The sequence below is a fragment of the Coturnix japonica genome, chromosome 2, assembly GCF_054131305.1.
Source record: "Coturnix japonica strain WE chromosome 2, WE-NBRP24, whole genome shotgun sequence".
Taxonomy (NCBI): Eukaryota; Metazoa; Chordata; class Aves; order Galliformes; family Phasianidae; genus Coturnix; species Coturnix japonica.
The window spans coordinates 7,561,721-7,587,371 of NC_140664.1; the positions used below are offsets into that span (position 1 = coordinate 7,561,721).

At 37.2% G+C, this 25,651-nt stretch overlaps 1 protein-coding gene across 3 annotated transcripts in view; it reads left to right on the forward strand.

The window, feature by feature from the left end:
• The window catches only part of KCNQ3 (potassium voltage-gated channel subfamily Q member 3), a 183,475-nt gene extending 158,316 nt beyond the window's left edge, over positions 1-25,159 (forward strand). The window contains exons 9-16 of one of the 3 annotated variants that reach the window (XM_015856358.3): positions 1,107-1,133; positions 4,685-4,741; positions 11,765-11,952; positions 12,827-12,929; positions 15,603-15,734; positions 16,952-17,050; positions 18,316-18,400; positions 19,288-25,159. In XM_015856358.3, coding sequence (XP_015711844.2) covers positions 1,107-1,133; positions 4,685-4,741; positions 11,765-11,952; positions 12,827-12,929; positions 15,603-15,734; positions 16,952-17,050; positions 18,316-18,400; positions 19,288-20,025 — 1,429 coding nt within the window. In that variant the 3' untranslated portion in view covers positions 20,026-25,159. The remainder of the gene's footprint in view (positions 1-1,106; positions 1,134-4,684; positions 4,742-11,764; positions 11,953-12,826; positions 12,930-15,602; positions 15,735-16,951; positions 17,051-18,315; positions 18,401-19,287) is intronic. The other 2 variants (XM_015856359.3, XM_015856360.3) reach the window with 2 other exon arrangements.
• Positions 25,160-25,651: the final 492 nt, after the last annotated feature.

Genomic DNA, 25,651 nt, shown 5'->3' on the forward strand with positions numbered 1-25,651 from the left:
TTATGGGTATAATTCAGTGCAGGACAGTCAAGGAATGTCTAAAACTGTCCTGATGCTGTTTATTGAAGGTTCAAAAGAAAACTTTGTTGGTATGTTGAGGTCATTATTTTTGTAATCCTAATTGTGATCACCACACCACAGTTCAGTGGAAAGCATTTCACGCATAAAACATTTCTAATTAATCGGTGCTTGTAATTTAATGGGAGTCTGATACTTTCTTGAGGTATTAACTCAAAAATGCCCATTGAATGCCCATTCTTTTAGCTATAGACTATCAATCGCTAATAATAGGTATTTAACAAAGGATATAATTTCAACATTCATTCGGGGATTGCTGTTATTCTTCATTCTGAAAACAAGTGCTCTTAACCTGTCGCTCAGCACTGATGAGCTGAACTTACTGTGCTATTATGCCAGTGCCAGCTGTTTCTTAAAACTGACTTGAAGAAACTTTTTAATTTCCTGCCTTCTCAAAGGAAAAATCACAAATATTACCTCTTTCTTTGTTTTATTCACAGTGTATTTCTTTAGAACGAATCTCCCATCAGTCACAAAGGAAATCTCTAAGAAAAAGCACAAGTGTTTATTTAAGGCTCAGTGTATCTCTTTTTTGTAACCCTCCTCACTCTATCTATTCCCACATCATCTATTACACTGTGATTCCTACAGGGTTCCTTGACCTCACAGTTTGTTCAGAGAACACTTCTCAGGCTCACCTGAAGTCTAGACTGACTATTGTGTTTTCAAACTTGTCCTTTGTATGAATGTTCTTCTGTGATTTAAACGTAGCCTGAAATTTAAGAGGTGTTTTGCAAATAAGGTCCTGGGAGAGAGGGCAAGGGACTGACTTCTCATCAAAGCCTGGATTACCATTCTAAGCAGCACAGATTGGTATCAGTGAACTGTTTCATTTACTTTACTTTATGACTTGTTGAAAAAGTGATGTCAAAGCTTTTAAATCTGTCCTCAGTAATGATCTGATCACAGACCAAAAAACATACAAACAATTAGCAATAGATTAACAATTTCCATTAAAAGAGTCCTGGATTTATTGTGTAATTCTTCTCTCCTTGCTTTCTTGTAATGCTTCCTCTCTACTATAAAAGGAAAGAGCAATTGGATGGTACTGCCAGGTATGCTGCTGTCATTACTAAAAACTCCTTCTAATACAGTTATTGGAGAATGTGGGTTAAATGGTTCTTTGTGGATTTGTGAGCTGTTAACCAAAACATGCTACTAACACCATCAGTAGTCATTAAAAATGTTTAACCAATCCGTTTCTTAATTGCTTGCTTTTTTCCCAACTTAACAACACAGCTAAAATGCTAATCGTACAAATGGGAAGTGTTGCTTGCTGATTGTCTGTAAACAGCTTTATTGTTTGTTATGATTAATCAGAGTCTATAGAAATTTCTCCTGGTCCATGCTTTAGGGGCAGGGTTCAGCTTCAAGTTGTTCTTCAGTGAATTTAAAGTTCTGTCACATGTTATTGCTCAACAGTCCCACACAGTGCAATGTTTTGATGGAAGGGATTTCTTGATGATAAATGGGAAGATGAAAGGCTAAGGTGGATCAGTAGGATAATCAAACTCTCTCACTTTACTACAAGGGCTACATTAGAGTTAAGGGCTTATTCTCACCTCTGCTGAAGTTGATGGAAAAATTCCCAGTAACTTTGAGGCTTTATGAGCAAAGAGAATGAAAGGATAATTGATGCTAATACTGGTTGTCATTGAAAACTACAGCAGAGCAGACCCTGTTAGTGAACCTACAAGGTCTCAGACATATTTGGAAGTGAATTAATCAGAACCCCTCCAGGAAAATTTCAGATTTGAAAGTACATAAAAGAATTCAACCTCTTAGGTCAGACACATAAAGCATTTAAATGCTAAACTGCTATCAATGGATCATCCACAATGAAAGGCAACCGGTATTAAAAGATAAATAGTTCCACAAAGACTTATGATTAATCTGTTTCCATGTTCATTCCCATTCAAAACACGGAGGAAATGAGCAAGAATTGTAGGAAAATTTGTAAACCGACAGGGAATTGCAGCCCTCCTAGAGAAGTTCCTGTACCTCCAGTGACATAACTATTCCTGCAGTATCCTCTGAGCTGTTCTATTGTTTAGGCCAGTAGAAGGCATTTAACATGGATGAATTGGATTAAAAACTGAAAATTATTACTCTAAGCCCAGAATCTTTAAATCTGGAATCCCATGGCCTTCATTCTAGAAGGTTATGTGTTGCTTTTATGTTGTTAGGTAGTAACAACCTTCAGCAAAACCATCATCAATCAATCATGATCAGTGTATGGGAGCCTCTGTAACAATGTGTTTAGAGAAAGAAGCATTGTTATAAAAACAGATTGGAACTCCTCCAGGTAAACAGACAAATGATGGTACTTATGGAAGTAGTAGATATGAGACTGAGCTCTAATCTGCTTGTTTTGACAGTTCCACATCCTAAATCCTAAAAAACTCTTGTTTACAGATAATGTAATTATAAAAAAAGATTTAATCTTCCTTTACTGATTTAGTATGAGAAGTATTGGTTGCACTGCAGTCTATATTGAAGGCTATATTGAACTGAATGGGCAACATGGAAATGTGGTCCCAGTGGAGAGCACAGCCCTGCAGTGCACTCAGTCTCCAAGGTCTTGCACAGTGGAGTACTTAATGGACAAGTTGTAGTAAGAAGTTCATTGTCTGAACTGTGGTTGATAATGAAAAAAAGAAGAACTGGTCCCAGTAGAGTCAGAAAACATAAACTGTTAATAAAATAAGAAGGAGGAGAATAGATTGGGTAAATTACTGTCTGAGAGCATGTTGTCAGGATCAAGGTTTTGGGTCCTATGATCTTGGGCAGGCTTTTGAGAGAGCAGGTATGTGGGCTTCAGACTGAATGCAACTGAGAAAATGGGACAGATATGTTCTGGGGAGCAATCTGTGTGGACTGATTAACAGAGCTTTAAACTAGATTGATGAGGGAAAGGGATAGAGTTCCTTGTGACAGAGAGGGGCCTGGTAATGCTGGTAAACTCTGGAGAAATGCATCTCAATTGTCTAATTGGATCTTGTAATTACACTTCAAGGAAGATAACATTATCAATAGTCTGGCTTAAGTGTTCTTGTATCATTCTAGAGATACCTGCACCCCCTGCTTCCCTAAGGTGCCTGTATACCAATGAACAGTATAGGAAATTAACAGGAAGAACCAGAGATTGGTGTGTGATCACAAAGTCATCATCTCATTGTGATCACAGAGACATGGTAGGACAGCTCACATGACTAGAATGCTGTCATGGATGCCCACATCCTCCATCAGAAAGGAAGGCAGATGAGGCAGCATGGTGGAGTTGCTCTTTATGTGAGAGAGCAACTAGAATATATTGAGATCCACTTCAGGGGTAAGCAAATGGATTAAGCCAGGCTCTTCTTGATGGTGTGCTGCAATAGGAAAAGGAGTAATGGCCTAAAGCTTGAACATGGGAAGTTCAGTACTAACACAGGGAAGAACTTCTTTACAGTAAAGGTGATGGCTGCCTGCTTTAGCTGCGGTGCCCCTGTTCATTGAAGGGGAGTTGAACTAGATTACCTTCAGAGGTCCCTTCCAACACTAAGGATTCTACAATTCTATGAAATCTCAGATTGCAGTTCTGTCTGTAGAGAAAGGATGATTTCCTGTTTCCATCTGATCTGAAGACTCCTATGCTGTTGCGCTTCTGTATGTATTATAAAAGATTTTCATCTTCCTGAAAAGGAAGTTTCATGAAAAAAGTGACATTAATGTCCTCATGTTTTAGAGTGCTCTCATTCAGCTGACACTGGGGTGTCTGTCTCATGTATCCTAACCTTCGGGGTGGGCTTTTGCAGACTGAATGTTGTTTATTTTGAAACAACTGTTTATATCTATGCTTGAGGAAGTAATTCTGGCTTGATTTTTCCATGCTCGTTTTAATAGCTATTAGCACTTATTTTGATTAGTGTGTTAATTTTGAATCACGTGTATACAGGCACTTTAGTGAAGAATTTTGAACTTTCTCCTAGGGCTTTGCACCTAGACAGGTGTTTAATTTCTGCACACAGCATTACCCAACTGTAGAACTAGACATCAGGAAAACACATTCATTGCTAGGTCAGCTATCGTGTGACTGCAGGAAAAAATTGTTTATCCCAGTTTCCTTATGTCTCCAAGATAAATAATATCCTTCTGCCTTTGGAAATATGTTTTGAGATCTTTAAGTGGCAGAATATTCATAGTATCATAGTATCATAGTCTCGTGCGGGTTGGAAGGGACCTTAAGAGATCATTGAGTCCAACCCCCGGGATTCGAGCCTCCTGTGAGGCAGAGTGGCACTTCTACCACTTGTGCCACAGGGGGGATTCGAACACATATTGTACCAGTCTTACCTACTATGTGAGTATAAGAGAATATAATGTGGTGCATTTTTGTATTGCCAGCAGTTACAACTTAATGAAAATAAAAGCGTATTTAACAAGGCTGGAAAATTTCACTATCAGTATTCTTAATGCAACTTCCCAAAACAGGAAGGGGAAAAAAGTCATTCTGAACTGCATACTTCATTAAATACAAATGAAAGGCTATTCCCATTCTTTTTCATAGAGCTTTTCATGAGTAATCATTAACGTCTCATCTTAATAACTTTTCTTCACTTTGCAGTAATGTCATGTTTAGTAGGGAGTCATTCTTTGGATCAAGCCTCACAAGAAAACTTAGGTATATACATTCAAGTAACAATTGAGCCTTACTCTTCATATTTCTTGCATGCCATTCTCTGCCTGCAATTTCTGTTTTGACAGCAGTAGTTCATCCAACTACCATGAATAGTAAGGGAAATAAGAAAGAAATATTACTTAAATATAAACTTGCATGACCTTGCAGATAGTTCATTGTTCTGCTGTTCTGAAAACATGGGATCTAGTCATAGCTCAGCTGACGATCTGCTTAGAAACAAGCGCTTTTCACTGTTTTCATAGAATGAGAATGATACTAACCTACTCTGCTAAGCATCTAGAAGTCTATGGGTGAAAAATATTCTGTAAGAGCTGAAAAGCATTTCTTGTGCAGCCCCAACCATGTCAGTACAAATGTGTGCAAGTAACTTTGCATTTAAGTTCAGCAGATCAACATCCCTTCATGTGTATTTACTGGTTCAGGAAATGGAAAAAAAAGTGGATGGTTTTTATCATCTGAATGAAGTTAGTGACATATTTAAACATCTTGCTGAACTGTGACTTAAGAGCTGGGGCAATAGCTTTATTGTCCTGCAATGAAATGTAGAAATAATCAGTAGCAAACCAAAATTCTGAAAGACACATCACTGGAAATACTAAGATTTTGACTACATTATTAAATATTTTATTTTATCCTGCACAAACATCTTTCTGTCATTCAACTTGTTCTTGTTCTTCTCATTTCTACTTCATTTCACAAAAATCAGTACACAGTTCAGCTTTCCTAGCCTAAGCCCTTCGTCTTTTGGAGAGCTGCTAGTGAAGCACTCCATTTTTCATTGGATGATTGGCCCATGCAAAATATGTGAGAGACATTTTTCTAGTGATTGATACATAGACAAATGTTCACTGTTGAGTAAAGAGTGGGCCAACATCCATGTGATTTACATTTCTAGCTGCATCCTTTGGTGAAAAATATCCATCCTGTTTTCACAAGGAACTGAACTTGGATTATTCTCCGCATGAACTGGGGTGATATTGCTGATTTTGGCCATTTCTAATCACTTCAGAGAGGAGTAAGGAAAGGGACTAAGCAAAAACCTGTTAGCGTGAACAGGGACTCTTTCTCTTTCTGAAGAGCATTAAAGATGAGTCTAAGGAAGAATTCATGGTCATATTTCTCACCAGACAATTTGGATGGTAAGTGAGTTTGAGTTTAAAGTTAGGTCTACGCTTAAATACCATAAGACATAAACCACCAAAGGCAACCAAATGTGTTGGCTAAAATGGGACATTTTTCCCTCCCAAATGAGAAACCTGAAGATTTAGACCTTTAAGTTGTAGGTGGATTTTTAAAGAAAATGCTATCAAGAAGTTACGGTCAACTATTTTGAAGCTGATCGCTTTTGTACGTTATTCTCTATAGAAACAAATGTTATTTGATTTTCATGGGAGGATAAGCTGATTGACTAAATTTTTTTAAGTACTTTGGAACAGAAAAGTGTTCTTTGTTTTATACTGGGAAAATGTGTGGACTCATTGAGAAAGTATTCACCGAGGACTAAATTTTCATCAGGGCTCATTGCTGTCTTCATATTAGTTGTATGCTAATTTCCACTGGGAAATGCGTGAAGGAGACTATTGCTGAAAATCTTATTTAGAATGCTTGATTTCTCAAAGCTCAGTTCACCTGTATAATGATAATACAATTGATAATGTAGTTAAATACTGGAGGAAAGCTGACTTCCTTTTGCTCCCAGTTACTTGAGACTATACTAATGTAATGATCAGCTGTCCTAGTGATTAGATAAAATGGAAAAATATGGAAAGATTTCCTGATTATTATTATCTGTGTGAGGTGAAAAAGAGTAGGTCTGTGTTTTAATCATTTTTAGTATTGATTCATTGTTTTTCTTCTCATACACGTACCATTTGCTTATGAAACTCCAGTGTTAGGCAAAACACAGAGAGGAGAGTATCTGGCTTGCATGATGGGATGTAACTGCAGTATTTCCATGCATGACTGTTTATGAATCAGTATTTCTAGTTCAGTGGTTCCCACTCTTTATTCTTAGCAAGGGTAGAACATCTGTTGCAGAAACCAGGCATCTCTTGCATATCCCACAAGCAAATTCTTGTCCCAGATGTTCCAAAATAATTCTGTCTGCTCTATGGGAGCAAGAATCTGAGAGATAAACTGTCCTTTAGCTGTGAAGATAGATTGCAATGCATCTGTCTTCCTCCCTTTGTAGTATCTACCATAGTGTAAAGGAGTTCTCATCCTAGGACTCAGTCAGAAATCCTGTTTTCCTATGGGAAGCCAAATGATGTGAATCCAGTGTACCAAAGTGAGGAAAATCAGCTAATATTAATAGGTGGATTCTGAAAGACAGGCAGCAGTACATGGACTTGTAGGTGGGAACCACTGTCCTAGCCACTCTCATAAAGGATGATGTGATTTGCGCATGCTTCATCCTCTGAGACTGAGCCATGCGCATGCTGTTTTAATGATGGGGATTGTGTCATGAGAACAAATGTTTCCTAAGTGTTTTTAAAAATTACTGTATAAGCAAAAAACCCCAGCAGACTCAGATTTCATCCCCTGGAAATGAGAGTACAGTCCACCTTTCCCGTGATGACAGATCGCCATTCTTCTAGAAATAAGTTTGTTTTGCTTTGTATACAACATATCATATTTTTCATGTGAAACTAAAGATTGATTTTCTGAGTATTCTACTGCTCTGGCTGCCTACATATGAGCACAGTTGTCTGTATCTATGATGTAAAAATCCTGTTATAAATGAATGTTACTTTAAGGGTTAATAATCAGCATTAAATTAATGAGAAAGGCTTCAGGCCGTATAACTTCAGCTTAGGCTAGAGATCTGCATTTTAAATTAATTCTCATCTAGGCCTCCCTGTAATCAATAATAACAGACATGTTTCTGCAGCTGGAAAATCATTCCAAAGTGAAACAGTTCTCTCGGCAGGTTGCTAACTTCCCACAGAGCAAAAAAAGGAGCCTAATGATCAATCTTAGGCAAGATTTTAAAGAATATAAAGCAGACTGGTTGAATTCTAAACCTAAGATGCCTGAGAAAGTCTGGAGACAATGTTTTGTTCATGAAGTCGCACTTATCCATGGGAAAAGTTACTCTGGAAAGGCAATTTGGGAATGGTTTATGTTTATATTAGCTACATTAAAAAAGAAAAATACTACTACTACTACTAATAATAATAATAATAATAAAAAGTTAAAAAAAAGAAAGAATAAAAGAGGGTATCTATATATGTAGTGGAGAGAATATCATAGCAAATAAGTAGCCTTTTGTGCTGTATGCAGAGGACAATTTTGATCTACAAGCAGGTTATGAAATCTTGATCACTGCTATTCTGAGGTAGGTCCACAAAAGAAATTTCAGTCCCTAAACTGAAAAAAATAAAAATAAAAATAAACACCATCACAGGAAGAATATTTTGGATTCTTTGCATTGTCCACTCACCCTCTGCCTGCTGGTTTGCTCTATGTGAACTCTTCAGTGCAATTCGTGCCTTCTTATCTTCTGGTAGGAAAGACAGTTGATATAGGAATTTTAAGGGGAATACTTTGAGGCATCTGGATATGTGTTTTGAAGTACTGAGTAATTTTATGGAGATTGATTCAGAGGTCATACAAAAGAACAGCTACCTTTCTCCAGTATCTTATTTTAACTGCTATTCATAAACAATATAAATCCTGTCTCACCTATTTTTCTCCTTCAGTTTTCAAGTTCTTTTCTGTAATCGTATTATTTCATTTAGAACTTCTCTGTAGTGCTACTAAAACAAATCTTGTAAGGTTTGATAGATTGCATGTAGACACATCTTGCCTTTGACAAAATTACTTCATCATCTGAAATCATCTGAGTTTCACTCCTAGATTTCATCTCGTTGGAGCTTCTTTCTCATCCTTGAATGTTTTTCTAAAAACCCTTCAAACTGTTCAGTCTTGAAATCCTAAGAACAGATGAGCTAAAGTCTCCTCCCTCATTTGAGCTGTGTTTATCACTGGCTATCTGTTAATCTTCTCAGGAAGAAATGCTAATCTCCATATTGTATAGGCTATTGTATATACAATTGTTTCAACCTTGGAGGAAAATGTTTAGTTTTAACAGTAAACAGACCTTTTATGATTTAGTTTCTTCTTCTTTGTAGCTTACTTCACAGTTTCCTTCAGTTTACAAAGATCAACACCTCTCCAAGCACGCTTAATTTCTCTATCCTTCTTCACCTTGAAAACATCATTCCTTCTAATTTTTATGCCCATGAGTTTATATTTGCTGGCTGACTCTTTGCTGTCATTCAGCTAGTTTTTAGTACCTTCTTCGCATTAAAATATTTTTAACCCCCCCAAAACCTACACAAATCATTCAGTTGGCTTTTATTGTCATGCCCTTTCAAGACTTGGTCAAGTCATCTGTCTTCCTCTCCTGTGTATGTTTTTTCTATATATAGTATATGAGAGCTTCAATAATCCGAAGTTCACAGGGATGTTTTGGAATAAAGACATAGAATCATAGAATCATAGAATTTTTCAGGTTGGAAATGACCTTAAAGATCATCTAGTCCAACCACAACCTAACCATACCACCCTAACTAACAACCCTCTGCTAAATCATGTCTGCTCTCAGACATGGCCTCTGAGAAAACAGATAAGTGACAGTACTGATGAAAAGAGACCACAGATTTCTTTTCTTAATAGAAAGCAAGTCACTTCTTCAGATCCTGTACTCACCATGAGTTTATCCTTTGGAGCAGATCAATCAGATCCAGAGTCCAGCCCAGAAGGAAACACTATGGAATTAATTTTTAAAGTAATTCCAAAGGCTGAACATGAAACTACCCTACACATTTTCTGCTGACTACTTTACCATAAATATCAACAAGCAGTATTATTTTTCTACAAACAGAAAAGTATTCCTTTATTTTTTGCTGTGCATATTTGTCTGTACTTTGTACATCTTCCCCCGAAGCTATTAATTCCTCAGGAAACTAAATGAGGGCAAAATCTGGGTATGTCTGGTTTGAAAAAATCAGGGTGAAAATCTTAGTGAATACCATTCACTAAGACCATTCTAATTCTTCTCTCAAATCTGTGCTTTTATCTCCTCAAATCACTGACTTCAGGCCTGGCACTGCTGATACAACAGGACTAGCTCTGTGTCTCCATACTCATGCAAGTCCTCTTTAGTTTTGCCACTTCCATACTTGCACATGTCTATACACATAATGTGCACATCTGAATTTGCAGCAGAAAATGCATTCAGGAATACTGAACTACTGTCAAAAATAAAATTCAGAATGTCTGAGGAAACGTTTTACACAAATGTTTATACTTCAGTCTTTTGAGACAGAGATATTTCACAGAATCACAGAATTATAGGGATCATTGGAGATCACATAGCCCAGCTCTCCATTCTGAGTCAAAAGAATTATTAATATGAATCTGATTGTAAAGATGAGGGTTCCAGAAATTAATATTAATAATTTGTGGTAGCATTGGTGATGGGAGAACAGTTGGACTAGATGATCTTGCAGGTCTTTTCCAGCCTTGTGATTCTATGATTCTATGAAAAACAAACAAACAAACAAAAAGCAAATAAACAAGCAAACAAATAAAAAACACCTGAAGGAACTGTGAACTGAAATACTCAAATATATTAGGAACTTCATTTAAACAGAGAATAAATAGTACTGTGAGCAAGGCTCTTCACTCAAACATCTGCATGCAAGTAACTAGCTTTGACCACTGCGTCCTTCCAGGGTGGACCCTCTCCATCCTTGCTCTTCCAAACCAGCATGTTCAGTGGCTTTGGCTGAACAGTGTGCACAAACATCCCTCTGAATACCAGTAAAATCTCTTTATCTTGGCCATCAGTTTTTCTTTCAGCTTTGCTCCCCACTGTGACTCTCAGAAACCTGTCAGCTGCAGTGTTTTTTTTTCTACTCCTCCGAACCCTCTTGCCCTACTCTCCCATACAGATTTGTCTCATGGCCACATATGCAGAATTCGGCTCTTCCCAGAGCTGTCCCCCATTCAGCATTGGATGAAGGGGCAGGCTTTCTTCTCATTGCTTAGTCCCACATTTACATTTTTTATCAAGTGTTCAAAGCAATATAATTTTAGCAGTGAAACAAACAAGAAATTCATCACCTACAGATTGTTCAGAGCATTACCTAAGCTGATACACTAACTAGGGAATTCATTTGTTCTGATGATTTCAGTGTTATTTCTGATTACTTTTTAGACTCTTATGGTCATTAGGCTGTGAGAAAGGTTACTGATACCTGTAAGATGGCAGGTAGATGCAATTCTAGCTACACATTGTCACTGATGAAGTCTGGTACATTTTTTTAAAAGAGGACAGTGCAAGGCATCATCAGAGCAACAAAATAAGTCATTTTATCACAATTTCAATAGAACACTTAAATTTCTAGAATAATAAGAAATTACTGAAATTGAACTGGAGAGAACTGGGTGGCCTGTGCTACCAGGTAGCAAGTAATTGCTTGGCAATGCCTTTCCAGTGTCTTGCTAACAATTTATTTGGTTCACAGTCCATTTGACCTTTCTTCTCTTTACTATGCACATGACTTATTCATTTAATAGATGCCATAGATGCAGTAGTTCAAGAAAGCACTGATGAGGGAAAGCCAAGCACCCTTGCCTTTAGAAAATATAACTGCCTAAGTAATAATGTTTTGGGTATTTTTAATAAAAAAGCTAATGCTTCAGACATGGTACTGGAGCTTAAGCATTGTGATGTATTACATAAAGGGGATAGTAAGACCCTCTGGTAACATTTTCAACATTGATACATTGATACAATAAAATAATTCTCATAAAAAACAGCTAATTATAATAGGAGCTTTGCTGTTGCTTGCAAAGTCATTGATGTATTATGGTAGCCCCAGCAGTGTACTTGTGTATGAAACATTTATTCAGCCTCTTTTATATTTAAAGCATCATGAAAACAAGTTTAAAGTGTACAAAGGAAGAAAATGATTACTTTTGCTTATTTTGTAGCCAAAAGCTGGGTCTCTTGGATCGGGTTCGTGGTACCAATACTAAAGGAAAGCTATTTACCCCTCTGAATGTAGATGCCATTGAAGAAAGTCCTTCAAAAGAGCCTAAGAATATTGTCTTGAATAATAAGGAGCGTTTTCGCACTGCATTCCGAATGAAAGCATACGCTTTTTGGCAAAGCTCAGAAGGTAGCCCATCTGTGTTGATTTCTTTCTATCCATCCCCTTTTCTCCCCATTTTAGTTTCTTCCTCTGCATCTTCTGTTCAAGGTTTGCAACTTTCTGGAACAATCATTGCCATCTCCAGGTTTTATGTGGCACATTTAGGGAAGCTCCAGGAAACAAATACTGGTGTCCAGGCAACACAGTGCTTGAAATAAGGCAATGACCCTCCAAAAAACAGTAATTGATATTGGATTTGGCCAGTGCTGTGATCAACCTACTTGAACTGGGACAATAGGGCACAATGGGCAGTGAATCTGTATCCCCCCAAAAGCACTTGCTATCATGGCTCTGCTTCTCATCGGGGATTATATGTTAAAGTATTCCATACTTTACCAGGTACCCCATATATATCTACTCATCGCAAACTCTTTAAACCTTGTTTTATAGAGTTAACTACTGTTTCTCTCCCACTCTTCCCCAGAAAGCTGCACCCTAGCATTTCCATTTATGGGTGTCTGTGCAACAAGACAGGATGTTTTTCCTCAGCTTCCCTCAAAACATTTTTCTGCTGTTGTCTGTTGTGTTGAAATGTTTTCTCAATGGCAGTTTCTCTTTTTTGTGTCAGCTGGCCTCAGCACAGACATCCATAGTACCATGGATATAGTTTGGGTGTCCTCTCTGGGGAATTTATTATCCTTCCCCTAAAATTACATGAGATTGGAAATGTGGAAATGGGAATATTTGGCCTGAATCTTTTATAGAAGTTCTATCCCAGCGGGATTATGAAATCTCTTTCAAGAGCTAACTAGAGAAAGAGAAACCTGCAAAATATGTGCTTTTTATAAACTACACTTGTGTCATCAGATGATCACACATCTTTTTCTGACCTACCTTGCAGATGCAGGAACAGGAGAACCCGGGGGAGAAGAGAGAGGCGACAGTAGTGACTTCCTTATGGAAGATATGATTCCCACATTCAAGACAGCCATCAGAGCTGTCAGGTAAATGTCTTTAACCTCTCCACAGTTTTTGAATGTTTCTGCTTCAGAAAATCTCTTGTTGCTGTTCTTGTTTTACAAATGCAATAGTCTGGACAACTATAGATAACTGAAAAAAAATTATGCAATTCCTATTCAAAGCCGTCTTTTAAAATATGCAGAAGAAAAATGCTTTCCCTTTCCCTTTCCCTTTCTCTTTCCCTTTCCCTTTCCCTTTCCCTTTCCCTTTCCCTTTCCCTTTCCCTTTCCCTTTCCCTTTCCCTTTCCCTTTCCCTTTCCCTTTCCCTTCCCATTCCCTTCCTGTTCTGTTCTGTTCCGTTCCATCATTAAATCTTGTACCAGGCAGTTACTACATCTAGTTGAAAAATATCAGGTCTGGAATGCCCCAAATACTCTGTTCTTTAAAAAGATTCAAAGAAGATGAGTACATACTCTAAATCCAGAAGAGCTCATAAATCAGTTTCAGATGTATGGGATGGATATCCCATTGTTACTGATTATGATTGCATGTACTCCCAGTGCATGCCGAAGCTCACAGCCAAGAATCCTCCCATTACAGTGTGGTTTCCACATAGAATAACTTCCAGTCAATTACTAAGTGATGAAAGATCTTACTTCACATTTTTCAGTTGATGTTATCATAGAGTAAAACCTGTATTACCAGGTTTTACCTTTTTTTTTTTTTTTTTAACCAGGTATTACTATTTTTTTTTCTTTTCTTTTCTTTTCTTTTCTTTTCTTTTCTTTTCTTTTCTTTTCTTTTCTTTTCTTTTCTTTTCTTTTCTTTTCTTTTCTTTTCTTTTCTTTTCTTTTCTTTTCTTTTCTTTTCTTTTCTTTTCTTTTCTATTCTTTTCTTTTCTTTTCTTTCCTTTCCTCTCCTCTCCTCTCCTCTCCTCTCCTCTCCTCTCCTCTCCTCTCCTCTCCTCTCCTCTCCTCTCCTCTCCTCTCCTCTCCTCTCCTCTCCTCTCCTCTCCTCTCCTCTCCTCTCCTCTCCTCTCCTCTCCTCTCCTCTCCTCTCCTCTCCGTTGGATGCTATATCATGCTAACAACTGTTGTTGGTAGATTATGGCTGAAGGCCTATATAGGATTCATCTTTTTCACCTCCACAATGAACTTAATTTTTAATACCTAGGCAATGGCTGAGAAAGGAAAGTAGTATACAGATGGTATTTCTTCCACAAAATGAAATTGCCTGTAAGTCATTTGCCCTCATCAGAACTTCCACAACCATTTGGTGCTTTGAACTGAATACTTGTTTTTCTTCTGTATGAGTTTGAAATCTGTTTTCAGTTTATCATTTTTATCAATAACCCAAAACTGTTTTATCTAAATTATACAAATAAAATAAAAATGAATATTTCTTCTGTCCTGCTGGAAGTTTCTCCATCTTTGTTCCCTCTATAATTTCCCCCTTTTACTCCTCCTGATACCTGATTGCCCTATTCTGTACACTTCCATAAGGCATATCATTATTATTTTTGCGAAACTTCCTCTCCCATATCCTGTGCAAATCTAATCGATTTCATGTAATTTCCCTTTAAACTCAATCATAAGCCAAGATTTTTTTCCTTTCTTTATTCTTTCCCATTGTAAAGTTTATCCAGACCTTGTAGGCTAATAGAAGGCAGTTCATTCAGATAAAACCTCTCAATGGCTTTCCAAAGTCAAATAAAGAATTTAAAGTGAAATCACTAAGAGTTTCCTATTTTAAATACAGTTTGGGTGTTATCATACTTATTTTGGCTACAATAATTAAATTTCAGTTTTGAAATCTGAAACACTGAAAGACTTAAAAGCATCAAAGTTAAATAGTTAGATTTCAAGCCTAAGACAAAGATGTTAAATGATATTTCATCATTACATTTATTACCAATTTGTTTAATCTACCAAGATACAAGTGTGAACAGGTGAATAAACAGGCAAGTATTTTAGAATAGGATGGAGGGCAGTTTTCAAGCTCTCTTGCCAGCATGGGTCCAAATTATTTCTATGATTTTAATATTACTAGGATATTATATTACTAGGATAATAGTAATGATAATAATAATGATGCCATATAATAATAACGATGCCACAATTATAACAATAATTTTACACTGGCAATTTTTCAAGGACACTTCAGGTATTTCTAAGACTTTCTCCTTTTATCTACAAATTCAGTTGCTCACTACTGAACTTTCATATTCCTAATGAACTAGCATTTCCTCCCTAAAACTTTCCCAGATGTAAAATGAAAAGCAAGCTGATAATGATTCATCAATGTATATACTGTAAAGTAGTTTTATATTAAGTTGAACCATGCCTTCAACTTCAAAATCTCCTGTCATTTGTGATGTTTGATATGGAGTTCCACATCTGAATGTATTTCTTTGAACCATTTCTACTTAGGAAGATAATACTGAAAAGGAGACATTGTGTATATAGCTATTTTAAGGCAACTCTATTCTTTTAGTTACAAAAAGCCAACTATTATGTGTTTTCAAACATGGAATGACATTAGGCATGATCTGCTTATGTTTTATTGTCTTGTATTTAAATAAATAATTATTAAATAAATAATTATTAAACAATCAAATTTCCCAACATCCAGTGTCTTTACCAAATATTCAATGAAGATGCAAATTATCATTTTTGAATTTACACAGAAGCTTAGTAATGTTTCCTTTTATTACACAGAATACTACAGTTTCGTCTCTATAAAAAAAAATTCAAGGAGACTTTGAGGCCTTATGATGTAAAGGATGTGATAGAGCAATACTCAGCAGGGCATCTTGATATGCTTTCCAGAATAAAGTATCTTCAGACAAGGTAAGAATCTCCCGGGAAGGGAGGAAAATGTAGAACTGTGCTGGAAAAAGTGTAGTTGGTCTGTATGTGTACAAGGCCTATCAGAGGCTGACTCTGCACATCATAACTGATCTATCAGAAATCCTCTTCTTCAGAAAGTAAAGGTGAGTGAGCACCTAGCTGGGGCAGCTGCAGAAGAGAGCCCTGGATCACATGTAGAACGCAGTAATAAAAAAATTTCTTGACTATTGGCTCAATTGATTATAGTGAAATTTTCCCCTTCTCCCCTTCTTGCAGATGATCAGTAAAAGCTATAGTTGCACTATGCAGAGCTTTCCTTTGGGCTGGTTTATCTGTTGAACTGTGCACAGTGAAACATCTAATACAAGTGCAAAAACACATTAGCACAAGAGGTTTTAAATCTCCTCAAAGTGTAAACTGATATAATTAAAAATACTTTTTAGCTCAGAAAGCTGAGGAGAGCTCATGATGTCAGAAATCTGTGCCTGCAGCATTGCCTACATGTCCTTTGCTGGAGGTTATTCCTCTAACTTAGACTGAGCTGTTGCAAGATTTTCAGCAGCAGGGGATCTCTCCCAGATGCTTAACTGATAGTATTTGCAGAGCTGCTGATGCAGTTATGCCTGCCTCACACTGTATTTGTGGCAGAGCTCTGTGGGGTGAAGATTCGTCCCCAGCGAGCCCAGGCAAGAATCACAGCACAGCCTCAGGTCTGTGGTGTTCAGCTCAGCAGTGTAAAGAGACACCAGTTGTGGAGGTCAAGTCACATGAGATCCCTCTCATAGTTAATGGAGAGCTAGTCAGTGTAAATAACTGTGTTTGTGACACAGCTCATTCCTCCTTAAAGCAGATTTGGTCAGATGAATATTCCTTACTCACCCCAAAACTTTGACCTCTGAGTTGATTAAATTTCCATTCACCATTTTCAGACAAAACTGGATGAGTACAGCTTATTGTGTCTAAGAATGATTAGATACCAAAGGAGTTTGATGGGGCATTGACTGATAGTCCAGCAGTACTTGAGTGCCTGGGAAATATCTAGTTTGCTTTTTCAAGTTTTTGTCTCAAATTTTGTAAGCTCTATTTTCAAAGCTCATTTTTGAGTCTTTGCTACTGTGTGCTGCAGAGATGCATAGTAGTTTCTATCATGTTCTAATATGCTATGTTAGCATTTAGAGGTGGTCTTATGCAGTTCCACTTTTCTTTTCTTTTTTCAGAGTAGATATGATTTTTACACCTGGACCTCCATCTACTCCCAAGCATAAGAAATCCCAAAAGGGAGGAGCTTTTTCTTACCCTTCACAACAGTCTCCCAGGTGAAATTATTCTTAGTACTTTGCATAGACCAAAACAAGAATACAATGTGCATTCATACCAAAAAGCATGCACTGGATTCATACAGCTAGAACAGTGTTATATTAATGATACTAAGATATGTTGCTACAAGATACTTAAGTGTGAATGTTGTACCAGAACAAGACTAGCTTCCCTTAGAACAATGTATAATGGAAATCTAATCTTATAGGCTTGTTAATTGTCTGGCTCAGCTTCTCTATGTTTTGTAAATGTGATTTTATATGAAATATGAACATACAATTGCTGAAGTACTGAATTTTTAGCATTCAACAAGTGAGACTATTTAAAAACTTGTTAAAAACTGACAGTAGTTTTAAGGTAAGCCAGTTAACTTGAAGTTAAAAAAATGTTTATTATAATCCCCACCAAAAGATTTGGGCACAGAATTTCAACAATTCTGCTTTTAAATCAATGAGTAGAAGAAGTTACTGAAAGTGAATTGCAAGAACAGGTTTCTGGGTGTGAAAGTTAATGCATACTATTGTATTGCAGCTATCCTGGTAGCAATAATTCTGTAATAAATGACACATTTTTCTGTTACTTGCATCTATCAATCTGTCACTAAATACCCATGAAGAACCACATAAAACTATCAACAATCTGTCCCCAAAGCTGTCACAGTTTCTCAGGACAAAAGTAATCTTACAGAAAATAAATTAACTTGGCTTTGTCTGGTTTATCCCACACAGTAAAAAGTCTGAAAATAAGTAAATACAAAGACAGAGCCCTACATATATGGAAGAGGCAATGATCATTTGGAAAACAAAGCAGATAGAAATATTTGCATAAGCCCCATCCATGGTAACCGAACCTTTAAACACAATAATCAGAAAGAATTAGATTTCGAGATAGTGATGTATTACATCTGTAGCCCCCTTATCTACTACCTCAACATTTTTCACAAATCTAGAATTATTCCACCAAGTCTGAAACTAATTTCATTTCCACTTTGAGCTTTTTTGGTTTGTATTTGTTTTGCCTTGATCTCTATTTTGACGTTGAAAACAATACAATTTTAATCTCAAGATCAGGAGTTTGCTCTTTAGAAATTCATTGAAATTGTATACAGTGATCTTTTTATCCTGTTTGTCAATCTTTTCTTAAGTGAGGCACCAAGAAGGTATATTAATATACCATCAAGATAGCATTTAAGTTTCCTTATATAAAATACTCACTGTGATGCAAAGAAAAATAGAATGCTAACAGAGATATTAATTCTTTATAGAAATGATCCATACGTTGCCAAAGCATCTACAGTAGATACTGAAGACCAAAGTATGATGGGCAAATTTGTTAAAGTCGAACGACAGGTATGTAATTTCACAACCACGATGGAGAGAATAAGTTGATATGAATTCTGTATGACTCTTTGTCTGACCTATACAGATTTGTACTACTGAAGATCAAGAGTCATACAGGTTTTACACTAATGATCACAGAATCATGTGATTAGTTTTCTGTTAAATAATTTAGTTACTTGGAAAACATGCATTTTGAGACCTGTTGAATGAATATAGTTGTGCATGGTAGCAGACCATAACAATACGTTTTAGGTGGGACATTTTCACACCTTTAAACTCCAATCTATCTGTGGTGTTTTACCATGAGTACAACTGAGGATTTGGCACTTAAAAGGATTGCTTACACAGGTATTTTGAGCCCTCTATAGGCATTCTAGCCTCTTGCTTAATAACACTCTTATTTTTAAAATAACTAAGATGGAGCCAAGGGGCATTGACTCGTGTCAGTTCCTATCATGGAATGTAAACTGTCAGGCACAACATACTATCAAAGACAAAGAAAATTAGCACTGGTATGTAACCCTGATGTTGTGGGACTGTTAATAGTAGATTTGTATGCAAAGGTAACTTCATCTGTCACACTTCGGCAATACCTTTTTACTGTATGCTATCAAGACTTTGGTCATAATGATGTAAACTGTCATTGAATAGAGGATTGACAAATATGCAGCAATGCTAAAAAAAATATTTGACACAATTCATAGTGGCTGATCTTAATTTGAGTCGATTAGTGGATGAACTGGCATCCACTGCAGTCCAGCTTCCAAGGGGAAGTCACAATTATCTTATGACCAGTAAAGACGGCAACACAGTAGGGGACAGTGCACCAATGGAAGCACTGACTGTTTCATGGAACAACTGACTTGAAATGATATGATAAAACTGGTATTTTTCAGGTAAATGACATGGGGAAGAAACTGGATTTTCTTGTTGATATGCATATGCATCATATGGAACAGTTGCAAATACAAGTTGCCGAGATAAGTCCATTGAAAGAAAATGCTTCCCCTGCAAAGGAAAAGAGAGAAGATAACAAGTATTCTGAATTAAAAACAATAATCTACAAATACACTGATCAGTGTAATCATGAAACTCCTTACAACTTCCAGCAAGTTCCAGTCAACAAAGTCAGTCCTTACGGTTTCTCAGCACATGGTCTCATGACTCATTCACAGCCTTTATCAACAGGTGGGCAAAACTCTGGCAAACTGCAAGCCACACCTTCCTCAACTTCATATGCAGAAAGGCCAACAGTTCTGCCTATATTTACATTAATGGACTCCCAGGTCAGCTACCATTCCCAAGGAGACCTGCAAAGCCCTTACTCAGACAAAGTGTCTCCAAGGCAGAGAAGGAGTTTGACAAGAGACAGTGATACCCCATTGTCCCTTCTCTCTGTCAACCACGAAGAACTTGAGCGCTCTCCAAGTGGCTTCAGTATCTCCCAAGACAGAGATGATTTCCCATTTGGCCCCAATGGGGGATCTGCTTGGATGAGAGAGAAACGCTACCTAGCAGAGGGGGAAACAGACACAGACACCGACCCTTTTACACCAAGTGGCTCCATGCCTTTGTCTTCAACAGGGGATGGGATTTCAGATTCAATATGGACCCCTTCAAATAAGCCAGTTTAAAAGTACGTGGGGGGGTAGTCACTGGCTGACTTCTCCGTGTAATGTAAGCATACTTTGTATATCTCACTTACTCTGCACCCAAAGCTTACTAGTCAAAACACCAATGGCTGCATAAGATGCATGTGATATTAGTGGTAGTCATTCTGCACCATTTCATACAATTTACTAATGCAGTTTTTTTCATGCTACCAAAACTAAGGAGCTTAGTTTTGAGCATGGTTTGCATGACTTTGCCCTATATAAATGGTACAGCTGATTTCTTCTATGATACATATCTATCTGATATTCTTCAGTACAACCAACAATGGTGGATTGGAAACAGCCAAGATATGGTCCTTGCTACACTTTGTAAACAGAGCAGCAAAGTCAAATTAGTTTCAGGAGCACTGTCCTTTTGTGGAAATAAAAAATCTGAATCCATTATCCAATCTAAGTAAATGGATCTCTATCCCACCTAGCCAAAATCATTCTTCAATTCAAGCAGGGAAAAAGCTGTCAAAGTAAATTACCTTACTGAAATAGTTTTGTAAACTAAATGTTACTCATGTGATCTGTTTTATAACTACCTGTGAAATACAATGCTAAATTGAAACTAGGGGCAGAATTAAAAATGATGAAAGCCACCTACTAATATGAGATTGGGATATTTAATTACTGCATAAATTCCTCAATCTACTTGGAAAATTACCACTGGTGATCATAAAATTGCTGGAAATGGAATTAAAATCCTATTTTGTAGAAAAACTTTTGCTAAGTTTATTTGTTTCTTACAGGGCCAAGGTTTCTCTGTTCAAAAATAAGAAGAAAAAAAAATGTTGTTCATTGCAGAGCTCAGGTTTCTACTCTCCACTCTTTTACTGAGTTATGCAGTAATAAGTTCCATAATATAAATGTTCTTCAGTTTCCCTGTGTGTTAATTGGGTGTTATAGTTACATAAATACAGGTTGTAAGGCTCAATTCACTATTATTTGTGAAGTGCTTTAAGCTTCTCTGATCTGCAGAGTAACACTTTTCTGTTCCCTGGGAGCTCCACAGTGCAGCAAGATGTGTATTTAGCTTAAAGTTTCCTTTTAAAATGGACAGCTGCAAATCCATGTATGGCAATCATATTTAATTTCAATGTACAAATAAATACCATTATTCTGTCATGTCCCTGAGCAACAGAGGTATAAGTTTACTCCTTAGGCCTCATACAAACAATTTCTGTGCAAATTGGAAACTGTGTTAAGAGAGAACAAGAAAACAGTACAATCCACTGGGCACAGGGCAGAAATGAATCTGAGATCTCACCACCACAGTGGAAATGCAGTTTCTGTACAGGTAGTGAAACACAGCCTATCCAAATATCCTATGCAGAATCTCAGTCCAAGTGTCCATTAAATAGCATCCATTTGATGTCAGTTTCAATTGCTATGCACTCTTTACAGCAGGTGGAAAACTAATCTGTACAGTCAGTGGGCACAGGGTACAAGAACCAAAGCTTGCACATCTTTATGATAAAATTAATTGCACCTTCAACTCAATTATGTGCAATGACCAACTTTCTACCGACTTCAAAGTGAGCAGAAGGTGATTTGCTGTGGTGTAAACATGTCACAGATATCCACATTCAGTGGGTAAAGACCTCGCTCCCATCCCATCATGCAAGGTGCAGCTTCTTTTATAGCTCCTGTCCACCTCCTGTTAAGAAGCACTTCTGCCTCTCCAGACAGCTAGTGGCTCTACCACCAATGAAAGCATAAGGATATAACTAGGGAGGATGCTAGAAAATGAATCTTCTGTCATGGCTGTACAGCTAAGCATTGTTGGCACATGCAATTAGAGGATAAGAAGATATACCCTACAGGTATTCCGATGAATGTCTGTAAATGGGAATTGCACAGGCCTGGATGGAGTGTACTTCAGTGGAGGATACCTTGTTGGGTTTTGCCCACTTTGTCAGCAAAGTTATTTTTGTTGATTATTCAGTGTTGTTGACATCTCATGATAATCATTCCATCTGGGGAACTTCTATTCTGTTCCAGACATAGGCACTGTCTTCATCTTCACTGTTTATTTAAGCGCTACCTAAAAAAATAGGATCTTCTTACTCTAATATTTCATCTGCTTTATCAGCTAAAATCATAACAGCCTTCTTGGCCAGAACTTCAGGGAGAAGAAATTCTTGTAATTACTAAATCACACCAATGACAGCCTTTGAAGACTGAGCTGAGCTGAGGCCAATAATGAGGTACAATTTTAGTAGTTACTTATTTCATAAAGTAGCTGTTCATCTGAAAGACAGTCTCTTGTTTGTTGCAGTTTCATGGCTAAAATCAATGAGAATAAAACTAGCTGTGAAATTGTAATTCATTGTAATTTGTCACACTGAGAAAAATTATTTGACTGTCAATGATTTTTGGAAACACCTATATTGTACCTACTGCTGGCTTTTCAATACAATAGTATTTATCAGTGAATGTCTTTGTTTTGTAGTTATGCAGAAATATGCTGTTACATACCTCTCTGCCCAATTCACCTCCAATTCTTCAATTAGGTTTCTAATCTCTCTCATGCCGGGTCATGCAAAGGTAGTCTTTTCTCAGTATGAAGTCTGGCTGATAACCCACAAATCAACTCATTGTAAAGATACAGTCATTTCAAGAGTGAATCCAAGCAATGGCAGATACTTGGATCTGTCTTATCTGTATACTAACCTGCAGTGCTGGGGAAAGCAGGATTATGGCTGTGCTACATTCTGTATGCATGGCAGCTGCACTACCTTCAAGTTAGCATTTGCTGTGGGTTATAAGCACCAGTTTACCATATGCAGGTTAAAAACACAGGCTCAGGGGTCTGTAATTACATAATGAAATATTTAATGACATGTTAAGTTGCCAGTTAAGGCCTTTTAAAAGGTGCTAATGGCAAGTTCAGCAAAGCCCTGTGCAGCAGACATCTCTGAATTCTCTAGACGAGATACCGGGGGACAGCCAAGGAAGGTCTGACAAACTTACTATTTTTTACCCAGTGAATTAATTGCCATTGAAATCAGCCACTGGTCACTTCAAAAAGGTGTTCTGTTCAGCTCTGTCCTCCTGCATCATCTGGACTACAGATAGGGTGAGCATTCATTCTGCTCTCAGCATTGGCAGTGTAATTGTGTCCAGATGTAACCAGCAAGGTGAAACCTGGTGATCATCTCAGTCTGGGATGTGCACAAGAGCTTCATCAGACCACACTTCAGTTTGAGCCCAGAGAGTGCATCAACCAATTTGTCTGTATATATACCATGCACAATGGGCACTGCATAATATAGCATCTGTGATGTTGGCCCTGCCCACATGTAAAGTTCAGGGCCTGTATTTCAAAGTAGGTTTGCCATTAAAAAAAAAACCACAAAACCAATACATTCACAATTTCAGATGAGAGTGGCCTCTGAGTTCATGTTGCTTTTCATATTAGGAGTGAATGTGAATGAATAACTGAGATTTATTCTATCTTTCATTAGTATGTGACATTTCAGTTTAACAGACATTAGTTTTCTTATATAGTTAGCATTCAAGACTATTTATTTGCTAGAATCTGCTCTTTGCTGACTCTTATTTCCTACAAGTAATCAAGAATCTATTCCAGGCCTTGAAATGTTTTTCTTAATTAAGAAGTGTGGGATTTTCCTCTGCTCACCTTGAAGTCACAGAGAAACCTGCTCAAACTGATGCATTGGGTCAGCATGAGGTCCTAATCTGCCATTATTTATCAATTTCTTTGTGAAAACACTGATTGGGAAAAATAGGGGTTTTTAGCTATGTTTTTACACTGATTTTTCTGCCACTATAAGTAAAGATTACCTGTAAGTTTTTGAAGAAGTACATATGTTTATATCAAGTACCTCTCTTTGTTGTATTATCATCAATCTTCCTCAGTTTACATTCAAACCAAGAACACTTAATTATTGCAGAAATGAATAGTCTAAGTACACAGTTGTAGAAGTATTTTATGCTCCATTTAGGAAGTAAATACTTTCAGAAAAAAAGGTAATGGTTGATGTCCTTGGCTTTTCCCTGCACTGGATTAATTGGTTTGGCTCCTGTGGAAATATATAGGAATTAAGAACATGGAGAGACTGATAGAATCTGTCCCTAAACTGACTTTGAATATGTTTGTTCTGTTCTTATCTCTAACTTTGCTGCATTGTTACATTTCAGAGGGGAAACAGTTTGATATGTTTCTGCTTCAAATTGTGGCCCAGAAAGGCTGCAAAGTAATGCACACTTAACCACACATAACAGGGCTGCCCTTCAGGCAAGCATCACAATCCAATCAGTTTGCAGGATCAGAGCCTAAAGTAATCAGAAAATGCAGGTTTGGGAGCAAATTCAGCCCTGCTGGGGGCCCAGGCATTTCAGAAGCTGGATTTCTCCCACTCAGAACAAAACATGTGAAAAAGAGCTGGATCTTAATTCCTTGCACCCCACAGCCTCCTCCATTAAGCCTGAGGTGTGAAGACCTAAATTTTCTGCAGTGCCTCATGAATTTGGAATGGTATCACTGTTTGAGAAACTCGACTGGGTGTTGCCTTTCAAAGACCATTTTCAGAGGTACAGGAGGAGAAAGGGGCCATTTTCAAGTGTCTGCAGCCAGGCACTGTGAGAATTAAGACCCTGGATATCATTGTTGCTTATGATTATTTAGGCTGTATGATTTGATCCTTCCCAATTCAGCTTTTAGCAGCTTCTGTCTGAAGTGAAGTGCAGCAAAATTCTGGAAGCGGGATCCTATCTCCATCCTGAGAATATGCTGAGACTGAAGGTTACATAGCCAACTGCATCTTGTTTTCTAGTTATGGCATCTTATTATTACTAGTATTTGTGCCTTGCTCACTGAAATTTTCTCCATGCTACAAAGATGCTTTTCAGATTCTGGCTGACAAGGGAACACAACTTTTATACAAGTGGCCTTTAGTGCTCTTTATAATATTATTTATTGTAATTTTTAAACTGTATGTGTAATTTATATTCTGGCACTGTCCAATATTTGAACAACTTTAATATGTTTATTTCAATATATTATGCAAACAATACTTCTTAACTGATTTTTTATGTTCCGTCTTTAAAAACTGCACCACTTATTAATAAATAGAAATTTCAATTATGATGTGGAGTATTATTATTTTTTTCTTTCATTTAAAACACCCATTGAGTGACCACTGTCAAACATTCAGTGAGATAAGAATTTGACATAAGACTTTCCATGCACAACTGCGTGGAAAAGCAAAAACTATATTTTATTTTGTTTCTACACTTAGAAACTTAGTGTTAAAATACACTGCACAGTAGATCACATTATTTGAGACTTCTTTGATTACTGGCCATGCTTCTTGTATGCACTTGTTCACAAATGTGTGGGAAAATGAAAAATATGGAAAATGCACTCAAATGAAAAGCACTGGTGTGCTAAAACACAATGAAATTGCACACAAAATACATAGAGAATGTAGTAATGACACAGTGCTGCTCTATGTATACTGGGCAGGGAATTTAATGGCTGGGCACAGCATTGGGTGGGCAGTTCACTCTCCTGAACTCTGTCCCTGTTCTTGTTGCTTCATTTCTTTTTGGTCTCAGCTTCATACTCATGTTACAG